The sequence below is a fragment of the Colletotrichum gloeosporioides genome (genome assembly GCF_011800055.1).
Source record: "Colletotrichum gloeosporioides strain Lc1 chromosome Unknown consensus_19, whole genome shotgun sequence".
NCBI classification, from domain to species: Eukaryota; Fungi; Ascomycota; class Sordariomycetes; order Glomerellales; family Glomerellaceae; genus Colletotrichum; species Colletotrichum gloeosporioides.
This window is the reverse complement of record NW_025544664.1, coordinates 606882-633481: the sequence shown is the minus strand read 5'-3', so window position 1 is coordinate 633481 and position 26600 is coordinate 606882. Positions and strand designations below refer to the sequence as shown.

At 52.2% G+C, this 26600-nt stretch overlaps 3 protein-coding genes across 3 annotated transcripts; 2 read left to right on the top strand and 1 right to left on the bottom strand.

The window, feature by feature from the left end:
* Positions 1–170: 170 nt before the first annotated feature.
* Positions 171–1103, top strand: GCG54_00006476 (putative alkaline ceramidase dcd3A; the record flags this gene model as incomplete). The annotated part of the gene is made up of 3 exons (XM_045406477.1): positions 171–256; positions 331–404; positions 454–1103. The coding sequence occupies 3 exons, from the start codon at positions 171–173 to the stop codon at positions 1101–1103; spliced, it is 810 nt and encodes a 269-aa protein (XP_045267769.1).
* A 4950-nt stretch (positions 1104–6053) lies between these two features.
* On the top strand, positions 6054–7545 carry GCG54_00006475 (O-methyltransferase asqN; the record flags this gene model as incomplete). The annotated part of the gene is made up of 3 exons (XM_045406476.1): positions 6054–6362; positions 6446–7136; positions 7211–7545. The coding sequence occupies 3 exons, from the start codon at positions 6054–6056 to the stop codon at positions 7543–7545; spliced, it is 1335 nt and encodes a 444-aa protein (XP_045267768.1).
* An 835-nt stretch (positions 7546–8380) lies between these two features.
* On the bottom strand, positions 8381–26426 carry GCG54_00006474 (Polyketide synthase-nonribosomal peptide synthetase; the record flags this gene model as incomplete). Its single annotated transcript, XM_045406475.1, has 13 exons — positions 8381–11337; positions 11400–13547; positions 13620–14335; positions 14405–18428; positions 18485–20089; positions 20147–20501; positions 20571–21213; positions 22051–22465; positions 22565–23462; positions 24736–25130; positions 25206–25504; positions 25796–25895; positions 25955–26426. The coding sequence occupies 13 exons, from the start codon at positions 26424–26426 to the stop codon at positions 8381–8383; spliced, it is 15027 nt and encodes a 5008-aa protein (XP_045267767.1).
* Between the last annotated feature and the right edge of the window lie 174 nt (positions 26427–26600).

Genomic DNA, 26600 nt, shown 5'->3' with positions numbered 1-26600 from the left:
TCGTGATAAAGGTTGCATCGGGTTAGTCATCCCGATTGGTCCCGCCCTCCGCGATCGACGACCCTGATAAATTTCAACCTCACAACGCGTCGAGCCACGCGCGTTCTCTCCACCGTCAACACAACCACCTAATACTCCCTGAGCAGCATCATCGAGCATTTGCTCCCAAAATGAGTCACAAGCATCAAACACTCCGCTTTGTGGATGACCCGACTGCCGGGGACGGCATCTGGGGATACCCCACGAGCAAAGCCAAGTACGCTACCGCTCCACTCACCTCACCAAAAGTCCCTTTCAGATGCGATGCTGACCTGAGACCGCACCTCCCAGCTTCTGCGAGGAGGACTACGTCTTCACGCGCTATATCGCAGAATTCATCAACTGCCTATCCAATGCCACCTACAGTGAGTCTTTCCATCACCATACCCAGGAACCACGTTGCTGACCTGCCAGTTTACTTCGCCCTCAAGTACCCTCGCGCCAACTCCAAGGCGTCGGTGCCCTGGTACCGCACCCTCGACATCCAGTCCGTCGGCCTCCTCCTCGTCGGCATCTTCTCCGGCGTCTTCCACGGCACGATGCACCAGGAAACCCAGCTCCTCGACGACCTCTCCATGCTCATCCTCGCCGGCTCGCTCGTGCAGCCGCTCTACGTCTACCGCCAGTCCGCCCTCGTCGGCGCCGCCGTCATCGCGCTGCTGTGGGGCGGCATTGGCGCCATGGCCGTCATCTACGTGCGCTCCGGCGACATCTTCATCCACGTCATGACCTTCACCGCGCTGCTGACCTTCGTCTGGCCGCGCACGCTGTACCTGGTCTACTGGACGGGGCTGTACTCCAAGGAGGAGAAAAAGGTCTTCATGCGGTACTTCTGGAAGGCGGTCTTTGCGTTGATCTTTGGCTTTACGCTGTGGCATATCGACTTGGAGTATTGCGCCGAGTTGAGGGCTGCGAGGAGGGCGGTTGGACTGCCGGTTGCGTGGTTCTTGGAGTTGCACGGTTGGTGGCACATCTTTACTGCTCTTGGAGCGAGCTGGTATATGCGCTTGATCAGGATGGTCACGGAGGACGGCCGTACCGCCTCTGAGAAGAAGCAAAAGTAGGCACAGTGTCATGAGACTTGACATTTGACTTTGGCCAGGCTTGGAACTTGATTCGTGATTCTATTATAAAAGAGACTTTACTTACCAAGTCTGGATGGGTCTTCTGGCACTTTCAGAAGATGATTATTTTAGGAAGCAGTAATGGCAACCTTAGAGGGGTAGGATACCGAGAAGCGATGGGTTCTTGATCCATGAAACATCATATTTGGGCACAGTATGTAAAGGTAATATTGTCTACGTATACTCACTCACATACGCGGGGTTATGTGTGCACTTTCTGGTGTGCCTTGTCTTGGCAAACTGAATGCCGGGGTTGATCTGCCAAGAGCTGACATCCATTACTCCTATTCCGTCTCAATCAACTGATAGGCCATGGGCACATCATCCAGGAGACACCCGTCCTAGCAATAGCGATTTCACAGTTGTCATTGGCTTCGGAGATAACATCGACTCGGCTTAACACATTCAAGTCCAGCTGAAGAAAGACTTTAGAATCAACAATCAAATGGAAAAAAGTGTGCTTTTATTCTGTCTCATTACATGATATCTAGCATTCGTCTGATTTTCTTCACTATACACTCGATCAAAGTAGTTGGAGCCGAGGTACTGCACTCATTCTCAACACCATCAGTTGCGCAGAGAAATGACCGCAGGAATGTAGGCGTGCATCTAGGATCTAGAAAGCCTTTTCCGCGTTCAGCCACTGGCATCGTGGCTGAGTCCATTACATCCGTTTCCTCCGGTCTCGGATCGATGCCCAACACACTTTCCATTTGGTTCAAGATCCGACAACTGATGTAGATGAGCATTTCGATCTGCAGGTGAGGGTGCCCATCCAGCTGGAAACCCCCTATGCGGACATTGGGTAGAAGAGAAGGTGCCGAGTCTACCTTCCAGCTCTTTGATTGCGTTGAAATGTGCTGCGCATCGCTTACGTCGCCGACGCGATCTTCGTGCCCTGACAGCGATGCCCGTCTGTCTTTGCGCTGCTGATTTTGTGATAGTAGGGCGTTGTGGATGGCGGCGAAGACTGCTTCATAGCCGTGAAACAGCCAGATGCAGCACGTCATGATGGTCAGTGTAGTTGGACCACTGCAATGGCCACCGGATCGCTTGGAGTGTGAAGAAGTTGTGCTGCCAGGCGTATTTTCACCACCAGATGGGTGTAACGTGGTTCCCGAGAAATGACTGTAGATAGTATCTCCATCATCATTTCGGGTTTTGTTCCTTGTCTCATTATCGAAGAAGACGGACGTATCGAGTGAGTCCACCAAAAACTCCTCTGAATTATGAAACGAGTCGTACAACGTCTCTTTTTCTTGTCGTTCCATCAAATCTTTCAGCCCCTCAACGGCATCCAAAAACTCCTGGGAGCTCTCCAGGAGGAATCCTATGATGTTCTTGCATGGCTTTGTTTCTGAAGTATCGCAGGGGGACTTATAGGCCAGGATATCTTCAAGGGTAATAGGATGATCTTCTGCAGCACTCAGGCAGTCCAAAAGTTTCAAGTTGAGACTGGAAAGTCGATACAAGCATTCATGCTTTGTTCTGGGCGGGCCTTTCGTTTTGGAACATTTTGCGGGGCCCATGGTTATTTTGTCTTGATGACTCTTTTGATCAGGGTCCCGGACCTGATCGTCAGTGGATTCCATAGCTTCACCATTTCGATTTGTCGATTGTAGATCGTCATTAAGCATGCCTTCCAACGGCGAGTTTGATGTCATGATATCAAGGTCAAAATCACCGAGGCCGTAAGATACGTCAGGTCCGGTCCTGTCATTGCTGTCCATTGGTAGGAGTGGCGGAAACTTTGCAGACATGACCGGCGCATCTGATGATGATGCTGGCGCGAAGACATTGTTGTGCTGGTATTCCATTGGAGAAACTGTGCGTGGCATCTGTCCAGTGGTGCAGTCCTCCCTTGAAGGGTGTGCTGACAAAGGTGAAGGGAACACGCTGAGTGAGGTCGACCTGTCATGATATGATTTGGCTCCTGGTCCGGAGACAGAAGTACGGCGATTATTTGCAGGTTGGTTGAACGCGGGTAGTGACAAGGGAGGAGGTCGAGCCAGCCGACGTTCATAGCCACTTGGGCGGATAGTTGGCGACCTACGTGCGTGCGCCACACGAACGCACTCGACGCCTGCTTTGACACATCGCGCACATGGCATCAATGATGCTTCATTGCGCTCGGGCGATGGGATCTCGTCCGACGGCCTTACGCAACGGAGTTTGTAAGCGCGGCATCGGTCGCACGCACTTCGCCGAGCGCTTTGAGAGGCGGACTTCCTGATGTATGAATTGCTTGTATTATCGACGGTGAAAAATGTAGGAGATCTAGAAGCCATGGGGGCAATCGACATGGAAAACTGGTCTATGATCCGGAAGAAACATGCAGTATCCTGAATAATGAGGTAAGAGTGGGACTGGTTGAGGGTCCCGGGGACGAGGAAGCGGTGGAGATGCTGCTCGTGACTCGATATTCGGGCGGTTGAGTGCTGGAGTTATTATACATGCCAGATACCCCTCCATCAAGTGTAGTTGCGGATGGGTCGCACTTCTCAAGTCTCCTGTTCAGACAAGGGAAGAAGCTTATGCGAAAGGTTTACCAACGAATCCAGATACAGTTTCGCTGGCCTTGAGTGGGCTTGATGACACCATCTGATGTCCTAACCAGCTGCTTCTTTCCAAATTCATGGTATGTCTCCAATGAACGCAAGTCTTCCCTTGCTGAGACCAATGACTCGCTCTGTCACAGCTTGTATGTTGAGCGAGGCTTTATATTATGGGTAGCATGAACCTGTTGCAGTCCAGGGATGTTGATTGACACCTGAACCCGTACCTACCCTTGACGACATATCATTCCAATCAACTCTCTTGTTTGCGTCTTTGTTGGTCGGCAAGAAGGTCCGCTCGTTGGGCTTGGTAAAACTTGGCGGAATTGGCAGACTTACGGCCGGGACCGTTGGACGAAGTTTAACTGCTGTCCCCTGCATTAGCTTATCAGTTTGGAGTAATACACCGCGATATCTGCCACTGCCGTCTTTCTTGTGACGGCAGTTAAGCACGCTCGCCACTACTCGTGCCACGCGGGCAGATTGTCCGATTGGGGTTCCTGCCATTTGACGCCACACAGCTTCTCACAAGGTGAACTCTCAGATCACTCATTGTCTCATTTGCTCTTGGGGCCCTCTTTCGGTGCGATCAGTTATCGAGGATTCAGCTCCTGACTAGTCACGACATGGCCAAAGCACACGACGCATTTAGAGATTTGCATTTATACCGCTCCTTACCATCGCAGCTTCATCCATGCTCTAGCCATCTACTTGGAGGAGCTAGTATGACAGGTCTTAGGTAATTACTTGAGACTCTCTGTTTCCGGGCTGGGCTTTGCTAAATGCCTAGCACCGTCATGTTGGTGTTTAGGCTTCCGCAAGAAACAGTTATCTGGTTTGATAAGTTGCAGCTTTATGCTGTTTGAAGCAGCTATCGGCGCTCTTTACCGACTTGGATTCTACCGCCATCTCGCCATTATGTATCTCCGCTTGTTGTACCTCGCGCTCGGCGGACTTCCTCGGCGGCCACGTACGCATAACATCCCACTCAAACCTATGAGCTTGCTTGCTTGAGTCAGAAATTGACGGAAAAGCTGTTCATTTTCTTGACATGCCTCGGTCTGCGCAAGTGCGAGCCTATCGGCTGGCTTGAAGAGTCTCTCGGCAAGGGCGCGAAGCTTCCGACTCACTTGTCCGGCATGTGTTGTCTGCCTGCCGCAGATTCGGTCTCCTCCCTGAGTTAAGACCAGATGCCGCACAGCTGGGCCGGACGAAGTGGGTGGTAACACGACGGTGTAATGCATGTCATGGTACCTAGCTGGGGGCTTGTCGGTGCCAAGATTGGCGGACAAGTTCAATTCCCGAGGTACTCCTACGTTAGGGTACAGTTCAGCAGGGCTCTAGGACCCGAACAATAATTGGCCCGGCGGGCTGACTGTCAACGCTATCTTCCACACGACGGATGAACTGCTTAATACCTTGTTCTAGCTCCGTCAGCTAATGCGCGAGCCCTGGTGCAGTCCAAAGAGTGTTACGGTAGCGGCATTGAGTTTCCGATAGGCCTCGGAGTCGCTGAAAGGTGCCGGCGTGAGCTCCGGGCTGCATTCGGTGAGGGGCAACTGGCATGGTGGCCTGGGATAGGCCCTGTAATTTACCCTTCGTCCGACACCCTACGAGGATTTTATGGATGGAATCCACTCTCTCAGAGTTCGGAGGATGGTTCGGCGCTGGGAAGCTTATTTAGAGGTCGGCAAAAGATTACCCAATATGGTAAAGTACAGTCTGCTCGTAGCGTCTGACGCGATACCGAGCAAGAATAGAGCCCAATGAAAATTAAGATTACGAAGCGATGAAACATTCCCGCACTGACGGGATGGTGAAATAGGGACTTCCCAATACCCTGGTATGTAATTATTACACCACAATTGAGTATAGCTCCCGCGTTAGTGCTGTTTCGAAGCGACTTGATTCGCGCAAGTTTAGTTATTGTCTAAGAGGATTGCCTACCGCCGAAAGGACACAGAGAATGGAACTCCTTGCTCAGGGCTTGTTTATTCTTGACTTGAACAAGAAACACCAAGACTAGTGTCTGCCTCCGAAGCTCAATGACGGAGAACTGTGGACGCTCTCCGAAGCTCAATCTTAGAAGTAATCCGGAGCTGAACTGTTGGTGCGCTCCGAAATCGTACTATCGTCCTGCTCCGAAGTCTGTCGACGATGGAGTACGAGAAATAGACACCATTCGTAGATGTATAAATAAAAGATCTTGGATCGTTAACTTGCAGATTACGTTTGTCCACCATGTGACCACATGCGCGTCACGTCAACACCGCGATATCAAGTTGACTAGAAACTACTTCAATTAGAACAGTCCACTCTAGATCTTCTGTACACAATGCTGGCCCAAAGCGCTATCATCAACCCGATCGTCCCGAAACCATTCACTCTTTCCAGGAGTGATGGTTTCGCTCCCAGCCGATATGAAAAACTAGGAGCAGAACTCGTGCAATGTATGGCGGCATACAGCAAAGCTTTGGAGAAGGAGGGCCTGCCCGAGCCTTCTCTATCACCCAGTATGTCTTCAAACATTGCTCTGAAGAGCAACAAAGCGGTGCAAGAGAAGGCAAGAATTGCCGAGCTTGCACGCCAGATCCTAGCAACGACTTTGGATCCCGGAACAAGTTTGTTTCTCAGTTCTTTGCAGGTAAGAAACACATGTTTTCCCCCGTCGCTCTCATCACAACGTCAGCCGCATTTCAGTATCTTCGTGCCTAACAAGAGTTTCAGTTTCACTTTTGCGCGTGCCTGAAAGTTGTCTTGGACCTAAAGGTAGGAGACAACATTCCACAACATGGCCGAATCTCGAGAAAGGAGTTAGCAGACTCTCTCTCTGTAGAAGAGAGCCTGCTGGCTCGTATCATGCGTGTCGTTATGACCAACTTTGTCTTCGACGAACCTGAGCCGGGCTACTACAGCCATACGTCCATCTCGTGGGCAATGCAGGGCCCGGCCATGCATCATCTCCTTCTCCATCGCCTGGGAGAGGGATTCCGATCTGCCAGTCGAGAGCCGGACGCTCTACGCCAGAGCGGATTCCGCAATCCCAAGCCTGGCGACTCCTGCGGATTCAATTTGGCTTTTGGCTACGAGGGCACTTATTGGGATTACATTGCCAACATCGACCTCGAACGTGGTGACAACTTCAATCAGGCTATGAAAGCTGTCACCATCAACAGCTTGGGCGAAATCCCGAGATTATATCCTTGGGAAAGTTTGGTTGCCGACGGAGGCCTCATCGTCGACGTTGGCGGTGGCCTTGGTCAGGTTAGCCGAAAGATTTTGGAGGCCTTCCCTGATTCAGGTCTCCGCTGTGTGGTTCAGGACAAACATGCCGTGTCGTATGATACGAGAAACCCGCGAGGCGACTTGGATCTGACCCTGCAACAACACGACTTCTTCAACATTCAACCGATCAAAGGTATGTTCCAATTGCGCATCATCAGTCACAGTCACATGCTCGCATCACGGTCTGACCAGTCTTCATACCCACAGGCGCTGCGGTCTACCATCTTCGCCATATCCTTCACGATTGGCCTGATGACGCTTGTGTCGAGATTGTGCGACAGATTGTTCCGGCTATGGACGCAAAGCGCAGCCGCATCCTCATCTGCGATCAAATCGTTCAAGACCACTCGCCGTCTCTCGCATCTGTTCTTTATGATGTTGACATGATGTCTCTTTTCAACGGCAAAGAGCGCACACTCTCAGAGTTCCGTCAGATATTTGTGAAGGCGGATCCGAGGCTTTACATCAAAGACGTGAAGCGGTCACAGGAATCAGCCACCACCATGATAGAGGTTAGAATCTCATCTGCATCTACAGCTTGATGTTGCTTGATGTTTGGTAGAGTCACTAGAGTACGTAGCTTGTCATCAAGGTTCTGAGGTTCATCTTGTGCCTTACAGTATACCCCTCTCATATCGGTGACTGTGTGGTCTTCGGACTCGGAGACATCGGAGTGCCCCTGGCCGAAACAAGAAGGGCGTTCGGTCGGGACTTCGGCGCCTTGTATGGGGGGAGGGCTGTCTGCATGGCGCTGAGTAGCTACCCTGCTCACCAGGGAAGTGATCGCTGTCGATACATGTAGTTGGTAAGACAGAAAGCATGGGGGCTCGTCTGGAGGAAAACCTACCCCTCTGTAACACTTGACCAAGGCTTGTGCCATAAATCTTACAGATTTAGGTAGGAAGCTGGAATTGACTCTCTACTTTGGAATCTTGCATGAGTATGGTTACATTAGGTAGGATTGAGCAACTTCAAGACCCTTTCAATGGTGTGATTGACTGGACCGCACTGCAAGATGTCAATACGAAGTAACGCGAGCCCTGCGAGTGATTCGGGTAATAAGGTACTGTCACATCACATGTATATTGCGCACGTGGACTCTTGAATTAGAGAGAATGAGAGGGTATTTGTGATTGTCTGCATATTCAGGTCATTTGGGAGCTTACATGTATCTATCGCGTGAGTTGAGCTGGCAAGATGTGAAGAACGTCATCATCTTTCACACCGACATACCACTGTTTCAGTGAGATACATGTGCTCAATCATAATACGCTATCAAGTACAAAAGAAACATCGTTACAAATAAGAACCATCTCCAGAACTCCTGGAACTCCATGTCATGATCATCATCAAGCTGGCGGAAGAACCGCTAAACTCTCAAAGCCAGGCTTCTTCCTTTTGCAGCATCGTCAGCGTAACTGGCGCATTGGCCGCGCCACGTAGATACTCGCCAAGTAGCACGCTCATTCCTTTGGACTCGGCTCGTGTCGCCCACTCATCCATCGCCAGCACCTCAAACGCATATCCAGTATCGCGCTCAAAAGTGGCCTTAAGGTCCGTCAACGGAACAATCTCCTCACCACTCTCGTAGAGATATGCGACCCGGCCTGGCCAAGAGTAATCCTTGTAAATCTCATCTACAATTTGCATAGCCGCGCCCTCCACTGTGATGAAGTCCAGCCAACCGTTCCAGGAGCTGACGTCGGGCATGGCTTTGATGTCTTTCGAATAATGCAGCAGATTGGAGATCAGGTCGCCCGCCGGTGCGCCCGCCCCCTTGATGGAAGAGGGACGGTGAATCCAGATGGGCAAGTCGCACTGGTCGCTAATCTTCTCAAGGTATCGCTCACTGGCCCACTTGGTTGCGATGTATCCGCTCATGTTCCTGCTTGCAAGTGGCGGGTAAGGTTTGACGGACTCGGCACCCCAGGTCTCCTGTCCCGTAAGTTGGACGATGCTAGCCGATGAGATGTAATGGAAGGAAACCCGGTGCGGCAGGCTGAGACGCACAAGCTTCTTTGTGGTCTCGAAGTTGACCGGCTTCAAGGTGGCGTAAGATTTCATGAAGGAAACATCAGCGCCGTTGTGGATCACGGCGTGTGCTTTGGAGAAGATGTCAGAAAGCGTCTTCTCCGGTAGACCAAAGTGCGGAGCCGCTAGATCTCCGTGGTGCACAACAACCTTGGGCGAGCGGAAGATCTCGTCTTGGACGTCTCGGCGGACTGCGATACAGTGGATCTTCTCGACGACGCTGTCTTCGAGCAGGCGTGTCAAGATGGCTCGGCCCAAGAAGCCTGTGGCTCCCGTGAGGACCACGACGGTCGGGTTTCCGAAGTGGAATCGCTCACCGCGCACACGGAGAATATCAGGAGAGATGCTGGTTTCCTTCTCCCAGTCTATCTCGGTGGTGGAGGTGAGGGCTTGTGCTGCTGGCGTCTCCGAGGATGCGGATGAAAGTGAGGCGATGACTGCCGCCATGCCTGCCAACGTACCCGATTCAAACAGCTGGAATAGGGTGACCTTTGTGCCGAAAGAGCTCTCTATCAGGGCTCGTAACTGGACGAGCAGAATAGAGCTCCCGCCGACGTGGAAGAAGTTGGATTCCTTGGTGATCTGATACTGCGAGAGCACCTCGAGTGATATGAGCTGTGACCAGAGCTGCAACAGCTGTGATTCAATGTCGTTCAGCTTAACATCACCATGACCCGCAGATTGAATCTCCAACTCTTGGGCCTTAGGCAGCGGGAAGTTTTTCAAAGCGATCCTATCGACCTTGCCGGAAGGATTCTTGGGGAACTCATCGAGAGGAATGATGGCTGCTGGACGCATGTATCCGGGCAAAGGAAGCCGAGCCAGAACGCGGCTGAGGTCCTGGGAAGCTTTTGATCCAGCTGTCAGGGCGAATGCAATCAATGAACTGGCGCCGGTGGCCTTGGACTCTCGGGCGGCGACCACCACGTCGGAGATGCTGCCCTCGGCGGCTTGCACGATGGCCAACTCTATCTCACGAACGTCGATGCGCATGCCTCGAAGCTTGATCTGGGTGTCTCCCGCAATTCTTCCACTGAGAATGAGCGTACCGTCGGTCGGGTTGAGCTTGCCAGTGTCTCCAGTCACATGCAGTCGATTCCAACCACTCTGTGAGAACTCTGAAGAGGCCCAGGCGTCTTGAGCGAAGCCAACGTTGTTGAGCTCGCGGTGGCTGTATCCAGCGACAACACCCGCACCGCCGACGGCGATCTCACCGAGAACTCCGGCAGGAACAACCTTTCGGTTGGCATCGAGGATGTAGACAGAGTAGTTGGGCCAAGTCTTGAACCCTTCCGCTTCGGTACTGGGAGCTTTTTCGAGGCGGTAGTCTACAAGCCTAGTACTGCAGCAAAATGTGATCTCTGTAGGGCCGTAACAGTCGACGAGCTCCAGGTCGGGATTGTCAACCTTGCGCAAGCTCTTGGTCAGACTTTCTCTGACTGGCTCGCCGCCACTCAGCAACTTTCTCCAGGAAGACTTGCCGAGCGTTACGGCATCTCCGTAATCGATCCAGCTGATAGCCTCGGACGGGGTCGCGGTCGTGAACGTGATGCCCTCTTTGGCGATGATCGAAGCGATGGCTTCCGGATCGCCGCGTAGTTCCCTCGGCACAACGTGGACCGTGCCTCCATTGGAAAGAGCCAGGAAGATCTGACTGAGGGACATATCGAAGCTGTAGGAACTCTGGTGGAGGGATGTCTCTTGTCCCTCACGGTAAGACACCATCTTTGTCAAGACCTCCACAGTGTTGCGGAACGATTCGTGCTTCATGACGATCCCTTTGGGTACACCTGTCGAGCCGCTGGTGTACATGAGGGCCGCAGCAAGGCCTGACTGGGCAGCGATGGGGCCTGCGCGTTGGTTCAAAGCTGTGGCGAGAGCTTCCACGTTGACCAGCTGCTCAGATGCAATGGTGTGTTGGAGATGCTTAGCCTCGGGTTCTGTTCGATTGTTTACCAGAACTAGATCCGGTTCGCAATCTCGCACGATGGACGATAGTCTCTCCCAGCCGATGGTGATGTCGAGAGGTATGTAGGTTGCCCCTAGGCGAAGAACGGCCAACATTGAGCAAATCCAATCGAAGCCGGGATCGAGGAGAACTCCGACTTTGTTGTTGATGCCAATGGGGCGGGTACAATGTTTGCTTAAAGCGTTGCTGATGGTCCCGATTCTTCGTGACATTTCTCGGTAGGTGATGCTGGGTGCCTTGCCGTCCTTGACAGAAATTCTGTCGCCGAAGCGCTCGATCATGTCGTCAATCCGATGTACCAAGGTGGCTGGCCATTTCGGCTTTTGGAAGGGTCCTAGGAAAACCGGGTCAGCCATCGTGAGATACCAGGCACAAGTACTGGGAACTCAAACTTACCTCGTCCAAGCTCGATGGCGGCCTTGATGTCAGCTGAGCGGTAGATAGGAGCAGCGCTCAATCGAGTTGCCGGGTTGCAAGAGACGGAGTTCGCAAGCTCCAAGTATATGCTCTTCATATGTGCCATTTCTGACTTGCCATAGAAGACCGACTGGCCGCTGAGCATGATACGGCACGCACCACCAGGATTCTCAATGATGTCCAACGTCAGATCATACGCCACGTCACCCTGCTTGAATGTCAGAATTTCGCTGTCGCAGTCGCAGAACTGGCGAGCATCCGATACTCCCGGGCGGTAGTTGACCATGGCCTGGAAGATCGGACTATGCGAGGTAGTTCCTGCGACGCCGAGCTCTTTGACGATGACATCGAATGGTACCACTGCATGGCTGAAGGCGTTCAGAGCCTTGGTCCGGACTAGCTTGAGGACGTTGGCGAAGGTATGATTTTGGTCGACTTTGAAGAGAAGGGGAAGAAGGTTCAGGTACAAACCGACACTCTCCATGGCCTCAGGGCTTTGTCGGTTTGCTGAGCTAACGCCGATACAAAGCTCATCAACGTCGACCAACCGAGCCAAGAGGGTGTAGAAGACGGCAAGGTGGAAATGGAAGGGTGAAACTTTGAGCATCTTGCAGGTTGACTGGATATTGGTCGAAGTTTCCTCGTCAAGGTAGAACTCGATCGTGGTTGTTGAGTAAGTCGTCAGAGGCACGCGGGACTGTGCCTTAGCCAAGGGAAGAAGAGGAAGCACTGGAGGGGGTTGGCCTCTGAACTCGTTGCGCCAGAAGGCAAGATCCTCAGACCAGCGTCCTGAATCGTAGTCCAATCGTTGCTGGTTGGAGAAATCGGGGTGCTGCATGATGTCTCGTGCCGGGGAGAGGTTTTGACCATCGTAACCGAGTTGCAGTTCTCGTAGAACCACTTCAAGACTGACGCCATCCATGTTGATGTGGTGATAACCGATGAGGAGGCGGTATGATGTTGGCATCATCCTGAGAAGAATAATTCTCATGTTCTCACCCTGGTCGAGACGGTACTTGTGCTCGGCCAGCGCCTTGTAAAACTGCTCAGCATGGCTGACGTCGTTTATTTCGTAGACTTCAAGGCTCAGGCAAGACCCAGCAAGGACCTCTTGAACAACACCTTCCGAGTTCTTGCTGGCTGTGAACCTAGTGCGAAGTGCCTCATGTCGTTGGCCCACTGACAACACCGCTCTCTCGAGCTTCTGAATGTTCAAAGGGCCTCTGAGGTCAATGGCCATGGTGATGTTGAGAGCCGACGCAGGATTGTCCAAAAGGTGTTGCAAGAACCAGAACCTAGACTGAGCGAAGGAAATGGGAACGCTCTTGGTAATATGAGTACCGGCGCTGGCAATCGCATTGTTCTGCGCGAGATACTTGCAAATATCTGGCTCCGCAAGAGTACGGAATGCGTTGTGGTAAAGCTGTTGGCATCCGGCCTCGGGCTTGTCGACATTGGATGCCGGAGTAGACATGGAGCTTGCCGGAGAGATAGGGACAGACATTGTTGTGGATTTGTCGAACATCAGAGAGTCAATACTAGATCTGACGTCTGTGGTGGGTGACCAGATGGACTTGGCGGGTGTTGAAGGCGATAGCTGAGGCGGAGCAACCAGGTCTTGTTTCGGAGTCGCCTGGGTCCGTGTCTCTTCCTTTGGTGGCTGTTGCTTCGGCAAATTGAACGAGATTGTAGGCTTGGTGTCCTTCTTCTCCATCTTGTTCGATGGAACAGCAGACATCCCAGATTTGCTCACGGCCTTGGGCTTGAGCGAATCAGCCTTCGGCGCCGTTGCTGTTGGTTTAAGAGTCGGCGCCGGAGTCTCCTTCACCTCTGTCGGCGCCGCAGTCGTGACCTTCTCTTGAGGCTTGGACAAGCCTGTTGCGTTCGCATCGAACTTGGGGATCAGGTCCTTCGACAGCAGCTTCTGGGCTTGGGCGATGATGTCGTCAACGGTGGCGCCGCTAAGAATCTTGAGGACTGGAACCTCGACTTGGAACTCCTTGATGAACCAGGAGCGGATATCAACTGCGACCAAAGAGTCGATGCCAAGATTGTCTGCTGTCAAGCTGCCCACAGCTCGGCCCTCCTCGACTTGCAGAGCGTCCTGCAACTTGGCTGCAAAGGCATCTATCGCGTCAAACACCATTAGCTTCGGAACGTTGCTTGAATCGGTAGTTCGATCACGATAGCGGTACTCACCGTAGATAATCTCGCGGATATCATCTGAGCTGACGGCTTCTTGAAGCAGAACCTTGGCTTGGACTCGGCGACGGCTCTTGCCAGAGTCCACTGCCTGTCCCTGATTCTGTGCTGTTCTCACGCAATGCTGGAACATGGGGTTGTTGAACCATGTGACGTTCTTCCCAAAATCGTCGCTGTCATCAATGGTCATCAAGCCCGTAGCCAGCTCGGGGTTCTTGCCGCGATGCTCCTGTCCAGCGTAGACAGCCTCGGCAAAGAGGGTATGGAAGTCCTGCTCCGAGAGCCACTGGTTGCCTACCCTCTTCAGGTATTCCTGCTGGGCGAGTGTTAGCTCTCTCGTAACGTACCCGTTGCCAAAAATGGCTCCGATGTGAACCGCGGACGCGTTGAGTCCTCGGCGTCTGCGCTGGGTTGCAAGACCAGACATGAACATGTTGGCCGCGGCATAGGCTGACTGGCCCGGATTGCCGACGATGGATGCCATAGAAGAGAAAAAGACGAAGAAGTCCAGATCCGCATCATGGAAGATTTCTTCAAGATGCAAGCTGCCTTGAATCTTGGGCTTCGTGACCTTCTCTACGCGCTCCATGTCAAGCTCGGAAAACATGGTGTCGTGCAAGACCATGGCGCCTTGAGCCACTCCGGCGATTGCTGGCATGGTTTTCTGGATAATTTTGTGTGCATTTTGAACAGAATCGCGATCGATAACGTCTCTAATTGCAAACAACGAGTCAGCCATGAACCGCGACGATCAACGAAGCCGGGCAAAAGAGGAAACCTACACGGCAAGCAGTTCGATGTTGACACCTTTGCCACGCATCTTGGACAAGAAGCCCGCATCGACCTTGGGATTTCTACTGCTGATGGCAATGTGACGAGCGCCTTGGCGTACCATCCAGGCACACAGCGAGAGACCGAGGCCACCAGTGAGACCAACCAGCCAGTACGTTTTGTCACTCTGGAAACGAACCTTGGTTTCGATGGGTTCCACAGAAACCAGAACCGTGCTCGCCAAAGATTTCCAAGAGACGACAAACTCGGCAGGAGATTCCGGGCCAGCCACGTCTTTGGGTGACAGGACGGCGAAAGCTGGCTCGTCTGGCTCACCAGTGCTCTTTTTCATCCTCCGGTTGTTCAAGACATAACTAGAAGCATCAGCCAGAACAGCTCGAATGTCTCTTGAACAGTCGCGCGTCGGTAGGTGCCCAGCAGAGCCAGTGAGATCGGCCTTTCGGACGATGCGGCATTGGGCCGGTGGCAAGAAGTCGGAGATTGCAATAGCGACATTTCCGTCATTGATCATGTCCATGACGCAATAGTTGGCTTCAGGCGCGGTATCGGGCTTGATCAGGTGCTGAATTGCCAATTTGGACGTCCGGGGCCCGACATGAGTCCACTTGGTGTTGGTTTTGGATGTCAGACATAGGACACTGGCCCCCTGCTCAGCTGCCAACCCGTTGACCGACTCAGCCAAGTGATTCCGCGGCTCAATCAGGATAATGTGAGTGCCGGAAAGGCGTTCGTTCCCCAAGGCCGCACGTGCGATCAGCTCTGAGTAGAACACCTCGACAATCTCGGCCCCTTGGTCATCTGATAAGGGGATCCCGTAGAGAACAAAGGACCTGGGAATAGAGACCTTAGACACCAGACTCGGAGCCAATGCCAGGACAGAGTCTCCAGTGCGAGTGTCTTTTCCTAGGACAGGGAAGAGGAAGCAGTCCTTGGCTATGGCCACGGATCGGTTGACAGAGTAGGTAACATCCACGTCAACAAGATAATCTCGTGAGAACCATGATGGATGAGCAGGTTGGGCATCAACTTCCATAAGCTCCCATGTTTTGCTATCGCTTTGATGACGGAGCTCAATTGTTGAAGTTTCGGTGTTGACCAGGTCTTTGACCGTGCCCCTTCCCGACTTGTAGCGATTGTTCATGTCGGTGTTGTGCTTGAAGCGGGGGACATAGAGTTTACCACTAGCGTCGAGAAACAGCTCAGGCTCGTGAGAGTGCAACAGAGAGTATGCCATGTCGCCACCATCATCCCAGGACCCTGCTACGTCGAACCGGAGCATCGCCTCGGCAATGGCATAGGGGCTGAGTATCGCTGTTGTGTCAAGGTCAAGAAACTGAAGTCGCAAGTGCAGCATCTCAAGCACAATCGTCCTTCCGAATCCGACAACCATTCTGGCGTAGGGGTCTCCGTCACGAACGCCTCTAGTAACCCAAAGAACATGCTTGGATTGCTGGAAGACTTCCTGAAAGCCACGAAGCTTGGTCGCATCGATCGATTTCAACACGGGACCATCCATATCGGCCAGGCATAGAACGCTGCCACCAACATCCAAGTCGCCGTCCTGGAGACTATGCAGTGACTCGACGAATCGGATGGCACCATAGTGCGTGAAGAGAAGTCTTTGCACTTCGAAAGCCAGTGCTGAGCTTTCAGATCCACCGCCAATAATTGTCAGCCGAGGAATGACATTGGCCTCTAAAGATTGGCCCAAGGGCTGTTTCAGGAACTCGACCTTGCTGTCGACTGCTTGCGCCACGATAACGGACAGCGGAACTGGGAGAGTGTCGTGATGTGGGACAACGGTCTCAACTCCGGAAAATCCAGTCTGTTTGAAAACATTGTCCCATGCCTCAAGACCGATGCATGGAGACAAGACGCGACCGTCATCGGCTCCAAGCCACCATCCAGGAAGACCGCCAAAGAGAAGACCGAATCGCATCTGCTCGTTTTCGGTGATCTCAAGCAGCAAGAGGTAACCGCCCGGCTTGAGCAGCTTGCGGACGTTAACCATGGTCTCCGCCAGGTTGCGGGTGGCGTGGAGCACAAGTGATGCCACAATCAGGTCGTACGACCCTTCTTCGAAGCCCTGCGCCAAAGGATCTTTCTCTATGTCCAAAACTCTGAAGTTCATCTTGGACTTATATGACGAAAAGACCCCGGACGCCTTCTCGAAGAATCCGCCTGAGATATCGGTGAAGTCGTACCTAGAGAACTGGCCACCCACTTCCCTGAGAACGGCCTTCGTAGCACCACCCGTCCCGGCGCCGATCTCGAGAACCTTCATGTGAGGATACCGGTGGGCAACCTGGCCAGCAAAAGTGGCTAGGTACGAAGTGTAGCGGGGAAAGCCCTCTCCAAACTCGTAGAAGTTATTGAGCTTGTTGTCCTGGATCATGTGCTCAAGCATTGTGGTCTCCTTCCGAGCCACGGCTACAATATTGTCACCGACGGCACGCATGAGCCTCAGGTCGGCGCTCTGCGGGTACTTATCGAGGATCCCGTTGATAATCTCCTCGGTGTCATGCTTCCACTCTTCTTTTGCGAATGGATTCGTCCCCGTTGCGACGCTGTTCAGAACGTAGTCATTGTACTCGAGCAACCGCTTGAAGTTCCATTCCAAGTCCTCGCGCTCGCGGGAGGGAAATGCGCGGCCGAGAACGCGATGATAATAGTAAGCAACGCGCTCGAGTGCGAAGAAGAAATCTCCATCCAGGGGCGGGACCGATGTCGTTGCAATAGCGATTTCGGCGTCAGGTTTGGCGACATTCCATGACATGTCGGTGAAGATATTAATGCCGTCGGACTGAGTGGGATCAGAAAGGGGGCGAGTCTGAAGACCCTCGAGCTGCAGAGCTTTGAATGTCGTGCCACGAGGTGAGTAAATATTGATGTCGCCTGTCACACTCTTCGCGGCGCCCGTGAATGCAACCGAATCGAACGGGACCTTGACAGGTTGACCGGCAAAACCAGCGCAGAGTGTCGGGTTGACAAGAATGCGTTCAAATCGTGTGGGAACGTAGACGGAGCGCAGCATGGTATCCCCAGGGTATGAGTAAGCCATCATGATGGACTGAATGCCGGAGTCCAGTGTAGCTGGATGGACCAGTAACGGCGGTTGAACGTTGATGTCAACTGTTGAGGCCGGATTCTGGATGAGACCCTCGGCATATCCAAGCCGGCGTCTCAGTCCCCGGAGGGCGCGGAAAGGCCCCGAGTACCCAAAGCCGAGGCCATCGAGGTTGTTGTAGAATCGGTCTTCTTCGACATCTAAGAGCAAAAATTCGTCTTCATCGTGCGGCTTCGGCGGCAGGATATTGGCGTCACTTTCACCCAGAACGACGATAACTCGGCAGCTGGCATGAGTGTTCATGGCCAGAGCATCATTGCTTGACGTGGAGTGGAACCCAAATCGGGCGCTGATGGTGTTGTCCGATTTCATGATTTCGCCCAATTCAATTGTCGCATCGACACCAGTGCTGTCATCGTCCTCAAACACCATTGCATGTCCAATGTCGAAGTCGCGAAGCTCAATGCACTGAACGGAGCCATCTTCGGAGAACGCGCGCATACAGGCTTCTATACAAGCCGAAACGTACGCAGCCGCGGGGAACACGATCTGACTCTGGACTTGGTGACCTTCGAGCCACTCGATTTCGCTGCGCTTGATGACATTACGCCATCGCATGCGGCCCGGTACGCCGTCCAGAATCTGGCGGCCGAGAAGCTCGTGTGAGCGGTTCTTATTCGTCCTGAAAGCCTTTGAGAGCCGAGACTCTTGCCAAAGTGTCCGACTGTGGTCCCAAGGATAGGTGGGAAGGCCCTTTGTGACGGCGAATGTTGGCTTGTCAACCAGTTCACCGGAACAGAAGGCCTCATATCCGTTGAAATCAACGACACCCTCTCCAAACATCTGCCAGATGTAACCGAGACTCTTGGAGACGCTTTCAGTGCCGTTCTTCCCACGCTCCAATAGTCCCGTGTAAGCCAACGGTGACTCCCCAGTGTATTCTTGCACTATGCCAGTAAATAGTTAGTTACGGCAGACGTATAGAAACAAGAGAATGACCTACCAGTCTGCTTTACAGGTCCCTGAAGTGCGGGATGGGGTCCGACCTCAATTCCGAGATTGAACATTCCGTCCATTGTGTTGCCCAAGTAAAGCACCTCCAAGGCCTCAGCAAACCTAACTGGTTCAACAAGGTTGGAAGCCCAGTACGAACTGCCAAGGCTCACATGCGAAGGAATTTCGGAAATCTCGCACGTAAAAACGGAAGACACCCAGCGACAGCCGCTGGTAGGACGCAAGATATTGATCCCACACTCCTCTAGCGACCGCTTGTATGGCTCGGCCACGACCTTCATATGATGAGAATGATAAGCACGGTCCACCTTGAGCAGGCGATTGAACTTCTTCTCGTCTTCGAGGACGATCTGGATCTCCTCGATGGCATCGGCGTCACCTGACAACGTGACACTGGCTGGGGAGTTGCTCGCAGCCACACATGCTCGCCCCTCAAAAGCAGGCAGCGAGCAAAGCTCTTGAGCATCCTCAAACGTCGTCCCCGCAGCTATCATGGCTCCTTTCGTAGTCACCAACTGGAGGTGAAGACCTCGGTAATAGGCAATCCGGACTGCATCAGTCGCAGAAAGATAGCCGGCGGCGTATGCTGCGCCAATTTCGCCCGAGGAGTGGCCAACCACCGCAGAGAACTGTATTCCAGCAACTCTCAACAGATCAACAAGTATGATCTGGACGGCCGTGCAAAGCGGTTGGGCCAGAGATGAGTTGGCCACCATGGAGGATTCTTTTGGAGCTAGTAGTTGATCGCGCAACGTCCATGAAGGTCGGTCGCGCGGCGGCAGCGATTGGAGGCTTTGATCGAGGCGTTTAATGATGTTCGCAACGGCGGGAGAGTCTTCAATAAACTCAGCCGCCATCCGCGGCCACTGCGCGCCCTGGCCGGTGAATACGCCAAAGACCCGAATGCCGGTACCGGACGACTTGTTGGCGGAAAAGACAGCGGGGGACTGAATAGAAGCGTCCAACTTGTGGATGAGATCTTGCGTATCTTTGGCTGCGGGCACGACAGTGCGGGACCCCAAGGTTGAACGACGGTTACACAGCGTCCATGCCAGATCGCGCATGTTGATCCCGGTACTGCCGTTGGATTGCTGGTTCTTCAAAAAGCCCTTGAGGCGCTCGATCATGGAAGTAAGGACAATGTCTGAAGCAGCTGACAGGAGACAGGGGGCAAATGAGCGGGGGCTTGTCACCGATGTCTTCTTGGCTACGTAGGCGTCCGCACTTTCGACGATGGCGTGGGCATTCGCGCCTCCGAAACCGAAACTATTGACACTGACTCTGCGTATGCCGTTCTCTGGCAGTCTCGGCCACGGTTGTGCCGCGGTCAGGATCTTCAGGTTTGAATAGTAGGGCTCAATCTTGGGATTCAGGCGGTTGAAAAGACGATTCGGTGGAAGAGTGCCTGATTGTAGCGCTTGCGAGGCCTTGATAATGGCCGCAAGACCGGCTGTGCCTTCAGTGTGACCAATGACTGTCTTGATAGAGCCAACAAAAAGAGTGTCGTGCGTGTTTGTAGACTTTGACTTTACGTCGTCGCCGAAGAAAGCGTCGCTGATTGCCGCAGCTTCAATGGGGTCTCCGGCGGGAGTACCTAGTCTTGTTAGTGATTGTGATGCAAATCGGATCGGCAGCATCATAAATAACTCACCAGTACCATGAGCCTCAAAGAACTGAGGTCGATCGCTTGCTTTGCTCAAGTCAAGACCTGCCCTGGCATAGGTAGATCTAATCAAAGATGCTTGTGCTTTGGAGCTAGGCATGGTGATACCGGGAGTTTTGCCGTCTTGATTAATGCCGGTTTCGCGAATGATGCACTCAATATCATCACCATCGGCCAGAGCCTGGCTGAGAGTCTTCAGAACGACAGCGGCGATACCCTCCCCACGGGCATAGCCGTCAGCTTCCGCATCCCACATGCGGCTTCGCCCCGCTGGGGAGAGCATCTGAAGTTTACTCTCCGCGATGTATTGCTCTGGACCTAGAATGAGGTTCGATCCGGCAGCCTGTTGACATCAGCATATGCTTTACTACCAAACTGATTCTGCCCATGTGGCTCCAAAGCCTGAACTTACCACGGCGACTCTGGATTGTCCTGAACGAAGGACCTGCACAGCTTGGTGCAGAGCAATCAAGCTTGATGAGCAAGCTGTGTCAATTGTCATGGACGGGCCATGCCAGTCAAAGAAGTAAGACAGGCGGTTGCTCAAAATGCTGCGTGCTGTGCCTGTGGCGAAATACGTGGGGTATTTCTCAATATCACGCGCCAGCATCTCGGTAAAGTCGGCGCTCATCACACCAACATAGACAGCCGTGTCAGAACCTTGCAGTCGCTTTATAGACAGCCCGGCTGACTCCAGTGCCTCATACACTGTTTCCATGAGCAGACGCTGCTGTGGATCAATCGAGCTGGCCTCGATGGCTTTGATTCCAAAGAATTGCGCGTCAAAGGTGCGCAAATCCTCGTCGAGCAGGTATGAATGTCGTACGTTGCTAGTTCCATGATGTGAGTTTTGGGGATGGTAGAACCCGTCGGCGCTGAATCGATCGTCTGGAATTTCTTTCAACAAGTCTCGGGGATCCTCCAGCAGCTCCCATAGCTTCGACGGACTGTCGCAGCTCCCGGGAAAGCGGCAGCCGGTGCCAATAATGGCGATAGGCTCGTTCTGGGTCTTCATGTTGAGCGTTTGAGACTTGTTGAAAATGACGGCAAAGGAGCTCAACTAGCTTCGATCTATCGTACATCATTTCCAAGAGTCTTCTTTTAAAGACATGCTCAGTATTCAAGCAAACCGATATCTACATGAACCGTTGCATCACATCTGCAATGCTGCGACAATAGCTCACCGGTCCGAACTCCGATGACAAGAAGCTCTGTACCTTGCATTGGAACAAACTAACTTTCACCACGGCTGACTTTCGCACCAATGTTCCAAGTTTCCGATCTTCACATCCAGCCTCAGAATGACTCAGCTACCACTGTAGTTGCTGCCCCACCTTTGTTCGCCGAACCAGGGAGTTGACGCCGATTCTGAATCGGCCCCGAAACGCCGAGCCCCAAGTCCAGCTGCAAGGGCGATTTCAACATGGCGTATCCAGCCAAAGCCTCTCTCAGTACAGTAAGAGGCATGCGAAGCTTTCGGGCATCTTGCGCTCGCGTGTAGCCTGAAATGCTGACAGTGCTGCTGGGAACAGTCGCCTCGAACAAGCATGGAAGGTCAACACATGGATCAGATGGTATTTGTCTCATGATTCTTCCCCATAAAATAATCTCAAGTGCATTTGGCTCGCAAAGTGATATGTACTCTGTTTTCTTAACAGAAAATTGAGAGCGTCCTAGAAAGAAACTGTTGATCACATTGATCCACAATTGGTGAGCGGACACCTCACTAGTGTTGAAGACTGACGTCGATGATCATTTGCAGTGAAGGTAATTTGATTACAAGACTTCATCAACGACGAATTTTGACGATTGCAATGTGTGTCCTATCTCAGTGATGCTATAGACTTTGAAACGATGGCTGAGGATGTTTGCTCTCCTAGCGTCTGAACTACTTAGCAGATCGAGACTTGAACAATATCTCAACCGAATTGTCCGGTGCGTACGACCCGTTGACCAAGGGACTGCTCTTCAGAGGTGCTACCTTCCTCAGACGAATGTCATAATTCATAACAACATGAGCGATGACTATTTTGAGCGTGCTGGTGGCGAAGAAGCGACCAGGGCAGGCCTGCAATCCATCACCCCAGCCTGGCGAGTTTGAGCTAGTGGTCACGAAGTGATAGCGGTTGTCGTTGCCAGACAACTCGCGCAGACGATAAAATCGGTCCATGTCAAACTTGTCAGGATTCTCCCAGAGCTCGGGGGATCGATTGATCTCCTGCGCGTCGACAACAGCCATTACGCCGGGCGGGACCGTAGAGCCGTCAGAAAGTTGAAAAGGCTCTTTGACGTAACGCTGAAGAGTGACTGCGAACAAAGTTGGTTACTTCAAAAATCCCCCAAAAAGGCACCAGACACTTGTGAGGACAGCAATGAAAATTGTTCAGGGTTGGGATTGCAACTTACAGCGAGTAATGGGATGAAGTCGAAAAGACTCGCGGAGGAAGCTGTCCATCCGCTTCAGTTCTTGGAGGTGGGTCCTCGGCAGCTGACCGTCCACCATAACCTCCTTAAGCTCCTGACGCAAGATATCGGCTGCTTCGGGATGCTGCGCCAGCTCCCATAACGCGTGATACAGCGCAGAAGCGGTCGTTGGGGTAGAAGTGTAGCTGACTTGGATGTAGTCTGTGACGAGTTGCTTAATCGTTGCCGCAACCTCGGTGTACCGTGACAGCAGGAATTGCGTGAAGGGAAGATCTTCGTCTGACTTAGGTACGAGAAGCTTGCGCTTGTCCTTAGTTTCCTTGAATGTCTTGATTTCGTCGTCGAGCTTTGGCTTCAGCAACCGCTTCATGTCCCAGTAGTTCTTGGTAACGGGCAGGAAGTACAAAGGACGCAAGAGCGATCTCAGGATGCTTGGTGTAGCATTCAGGAGCGTGACTGCCATGTAGACGAAGAGAGGAGAGTAAATAACGGCTTTGACCCAACGCTGATTGCGTCCAAGTTCTCTGCCAACAAATGTGCAAGCATTGATTTTGGCGATGATCTCGAGAGAGGTCATCAGTAGGTTGAAGCCCTTCTCCTCGGTACAATGACCGATAATGGTGTCGAAGGTCATTTTGGCGTCTTGCTGACGGTTGAGGACACGTGCGGGCAGGGAGCGGGTGAGTTCGGCAGTGATGGTCTTGACGAGTTCGTGTGTCTCGCCGCCGATGAGACTCCAATCCCCAGAGTTACAAACATGCTGGAAGTTCATGATAGATGCTGTCTGCTCAGGAACTCGTTTGAGCTCGTCCCAGCTGCTGGTAGGGTAGATGACGAATCTGTATCGTTTGTTGATAGCCATGAAAGGCTTGTCCGGATACTATGTCGTCCCATGTCAGTTCTTTGTGCTACTCCCAGGCAGATATAAATGTCATCTCACCAATTTCTTTCCTTCCGCAATGATGGTGTCGAAATGGTAATCATTTCTTTTGACGATGGGAAAGCCATGATCAGGTTCTCGTTGCTGTCGACCCCAAGTCGCGCGATATAGACCATACACTACAAGACTCAGGACCGTGCCAAGGAGAAAGAGGCGAGGAAAGGCTGAATAGAGGATAGTTCTGGCAATGAATTTGAACATTTGCCATCTGGACAGTCTGAGGGGTGCCAAACTTTGGCGTAGAACCAGGTATGGTTCAATAATCTTGGATTCGATTGAAAATGACATATTGGCGGCGTTTGATTTCTGTCTTGGTGTTGATCAGAAGATTGGTTGGAGGGGAGGAAAAGGAGGTCTTCACATGGCTCAAAAGCACAGCGACGATGCGAATATCAAAGCTCTCTTCAGAGTTCGGACGTGGACATAGCTTGCAGCTTATGATGGCTATACCACGCTGATCGGCTGCGGCATCCCTGCATCGTTGCCTTTGGCATCGGGCTCGGCGACCCACACACCGAGACCGCACCCCGATTCGCTGGATTTTGCGTCAAAGTCGGGATCTAACCAGAAATCCTGGGTGTAGGTTGATCCCTGACACGTCCGAACAGGTGGGCAGCGTGGACATGAGGGGATGGTCCAACTCTAAATCCTCATCCACCAGATATGACTCGGTCTTGTCAAGACGGTAGAAGCAGCCAACGCAAGATCATTGGCTCCCTCACATCCTCTTAATAGATTGAGGCCAAGTACATGTGGTCAGCGAGTTAGGATTCATAAACAATATCAGCATCACTGAACAGTGAAATGGATGATAGAAGCTATTTTTATCGGTTGCTGTCTAGAATGTCCGCAATGCTGATTGTCTAACTCCTCAGTACAATCAATGGTATCAAAGGGGATCATGCTCATGCGCGTGGTTTAATTTGATTTATACTGGTGAGTGTACGAATGAAAAATTGTACTCATTTTTATGATATTGTATGAGAAGGGGGGTTCTGGGGATGGACATGATGATTTCATCTCGAAATTCCATAGAATAACAGGCTTGGGTGCAGCTTCGTTGGGGCGTTTGTCATCACGGCCGCTAGATTCTATTCATAGGTAGTGTCCATGTGTAATACAATTGTCGCCTCCGAGCCAAAGTGGGAGTGTTCGAGTATTCCGCCATGGACTATTCATTCTCCTCAAGTCTTTCCTAGTACCTTCTTCTAACCAGCAGGTTGACTGTGGGGGCAGGTCTGCTAGTGTTGTCATTGTAGAGATTCGGCAGTCTCTCCGTGCCGCCATGTTCGTATTTAAATTCGTACTGCGTCATAAAGTTGATCAGGAAGAACTTCATTACAATGGCACTGAGGAAACGACCCGGACATGCGTGTATTCCGGCGCCGAAGCCTAGCGCGCTATCCGAGACCGAAGCGTAATGGAAGCGATTGGGATCGACTGTCTCGCGAAGGCGCAGGAACCTGTAGCCATCGAATTTGTCTGGATCAGGATAATTATCAGCGTCATAGTGAGCGCCGTCAGAGTGAAACATGATAGTCGTGCCCGCCGGAAGGTGGAAGCCATCCTTGAATGTGTACGGCTTGAGTGTGTAGCGCTGACTAGACACTAGAGAATTCCGGGTCAGCAAATGGTTTGCTCCGTGACGTCGGCTCACAGGGCTCTTTGGGGAACATGGCTTACCAAAGCCTATGGGGTTCAACCGGGCACTCTCTTTCATGAAACTGTCTAGCTTGCGCATCATAGCCACATGCTGCAGTGTCCATTGGCCATTGTTAGCCTGAACCTTGGCAAGAGTTTCGGTGACTTCCAGCAAGATGTCGTCATGGTACTCGGGATGCGCAATCCAATCGTAGACAAACGAGTTGAGTGTTCCCGAGGTAGTGTGTATGGCTGTCAAAGACAGGAACAGTTGCGATTCAGTGATTCCGTACAATGATCGATCCTTCTGGTTGCTCTTCATAAGCCAGAAGACGACGTCTCTGTAAACTTCAGATGGATCTCGGAAGCTGTCCGTATTTGACATCGCCTCGCGCCGCTCTTTGTAGAGGGGCCGTAGCAGGTCAATTGACTGTTTTCTTATCCGTCGCAAGTCCTTTTGAATCGACTCAGACCAAGGAGCCAGCCATCTCCAGCGTGGTGTGTACTTGTCTTTGATGGCTTGTGCAGCCCCAAACGCAACAAATGTCGTCTCAACGACGATCTGCTGCCAAGCCGGATTTCGGCACAGCGGAGCTCCAACGAGAGCGACGGAAGCTACGCGGGCCACAAACCTGCACACGAGCTCATAAGCCGACACCGTCTTCCACTCAAAGGACACGTTCTCGCTAAGATGCTGGGCAGCTTCGTTCCAGAGATCTGTCACTAGAGGACCTGGAGAACCGATCAGCATGAATCGAAGGAAAGAAATAAAGATATTATAGACGGCTTACCCAAGTTTCTATTTAGGTCAACCCGAATTACATGTGCCGCAGCTTCCGTCTGTCTCGGAGCTCGACTGTAGTCCAACAGAAAGGACTTCGCTGAATAGGCCTCGAAACTGAAGAGGTCTGTCGGGGCCTTCTTGACTTCTTCCAAGTACTTCGTTGGTAAGAGGACTTGGGAGCCCAGTTCGCCGACGGGATGACGAATCTGGAAAGGAATGCCTTGGCGCAAGTACTTTTCGTAGCCTTGCCGAAGGAGACTCCGCGTCTCATTCATGTATCTCTCAACATTGTTCGATCCGTCAAACCGGAGCAACGGGATGTGTCGCAACTGATCTGCGGTCGCAGGTTCAACGTCATTGCCGAATGGCCAGACGTTGTAAAAATGCAAGAAGTAGACAAGAGTTACCCCGATGCCACCGCCTAATAACAAGAAGAATGCTTTTGCCGTTAGCAGTTCAAATCCAAGTAGTTGCAGCATGGTGTCGATCCTGGAGGTAGGTGTTGTCGATTTCGTATGCAGGGAAGAGAATGTGTACAGCAGATGCGGGACGGCTGATGCGAATATGGGTTATATCATCTTACTCCTTGAATCAGAGGTCAGCTGCATTTTCGGCGGTCGGTAGTCACTTCGGAGACACTAATCCTCATTCAC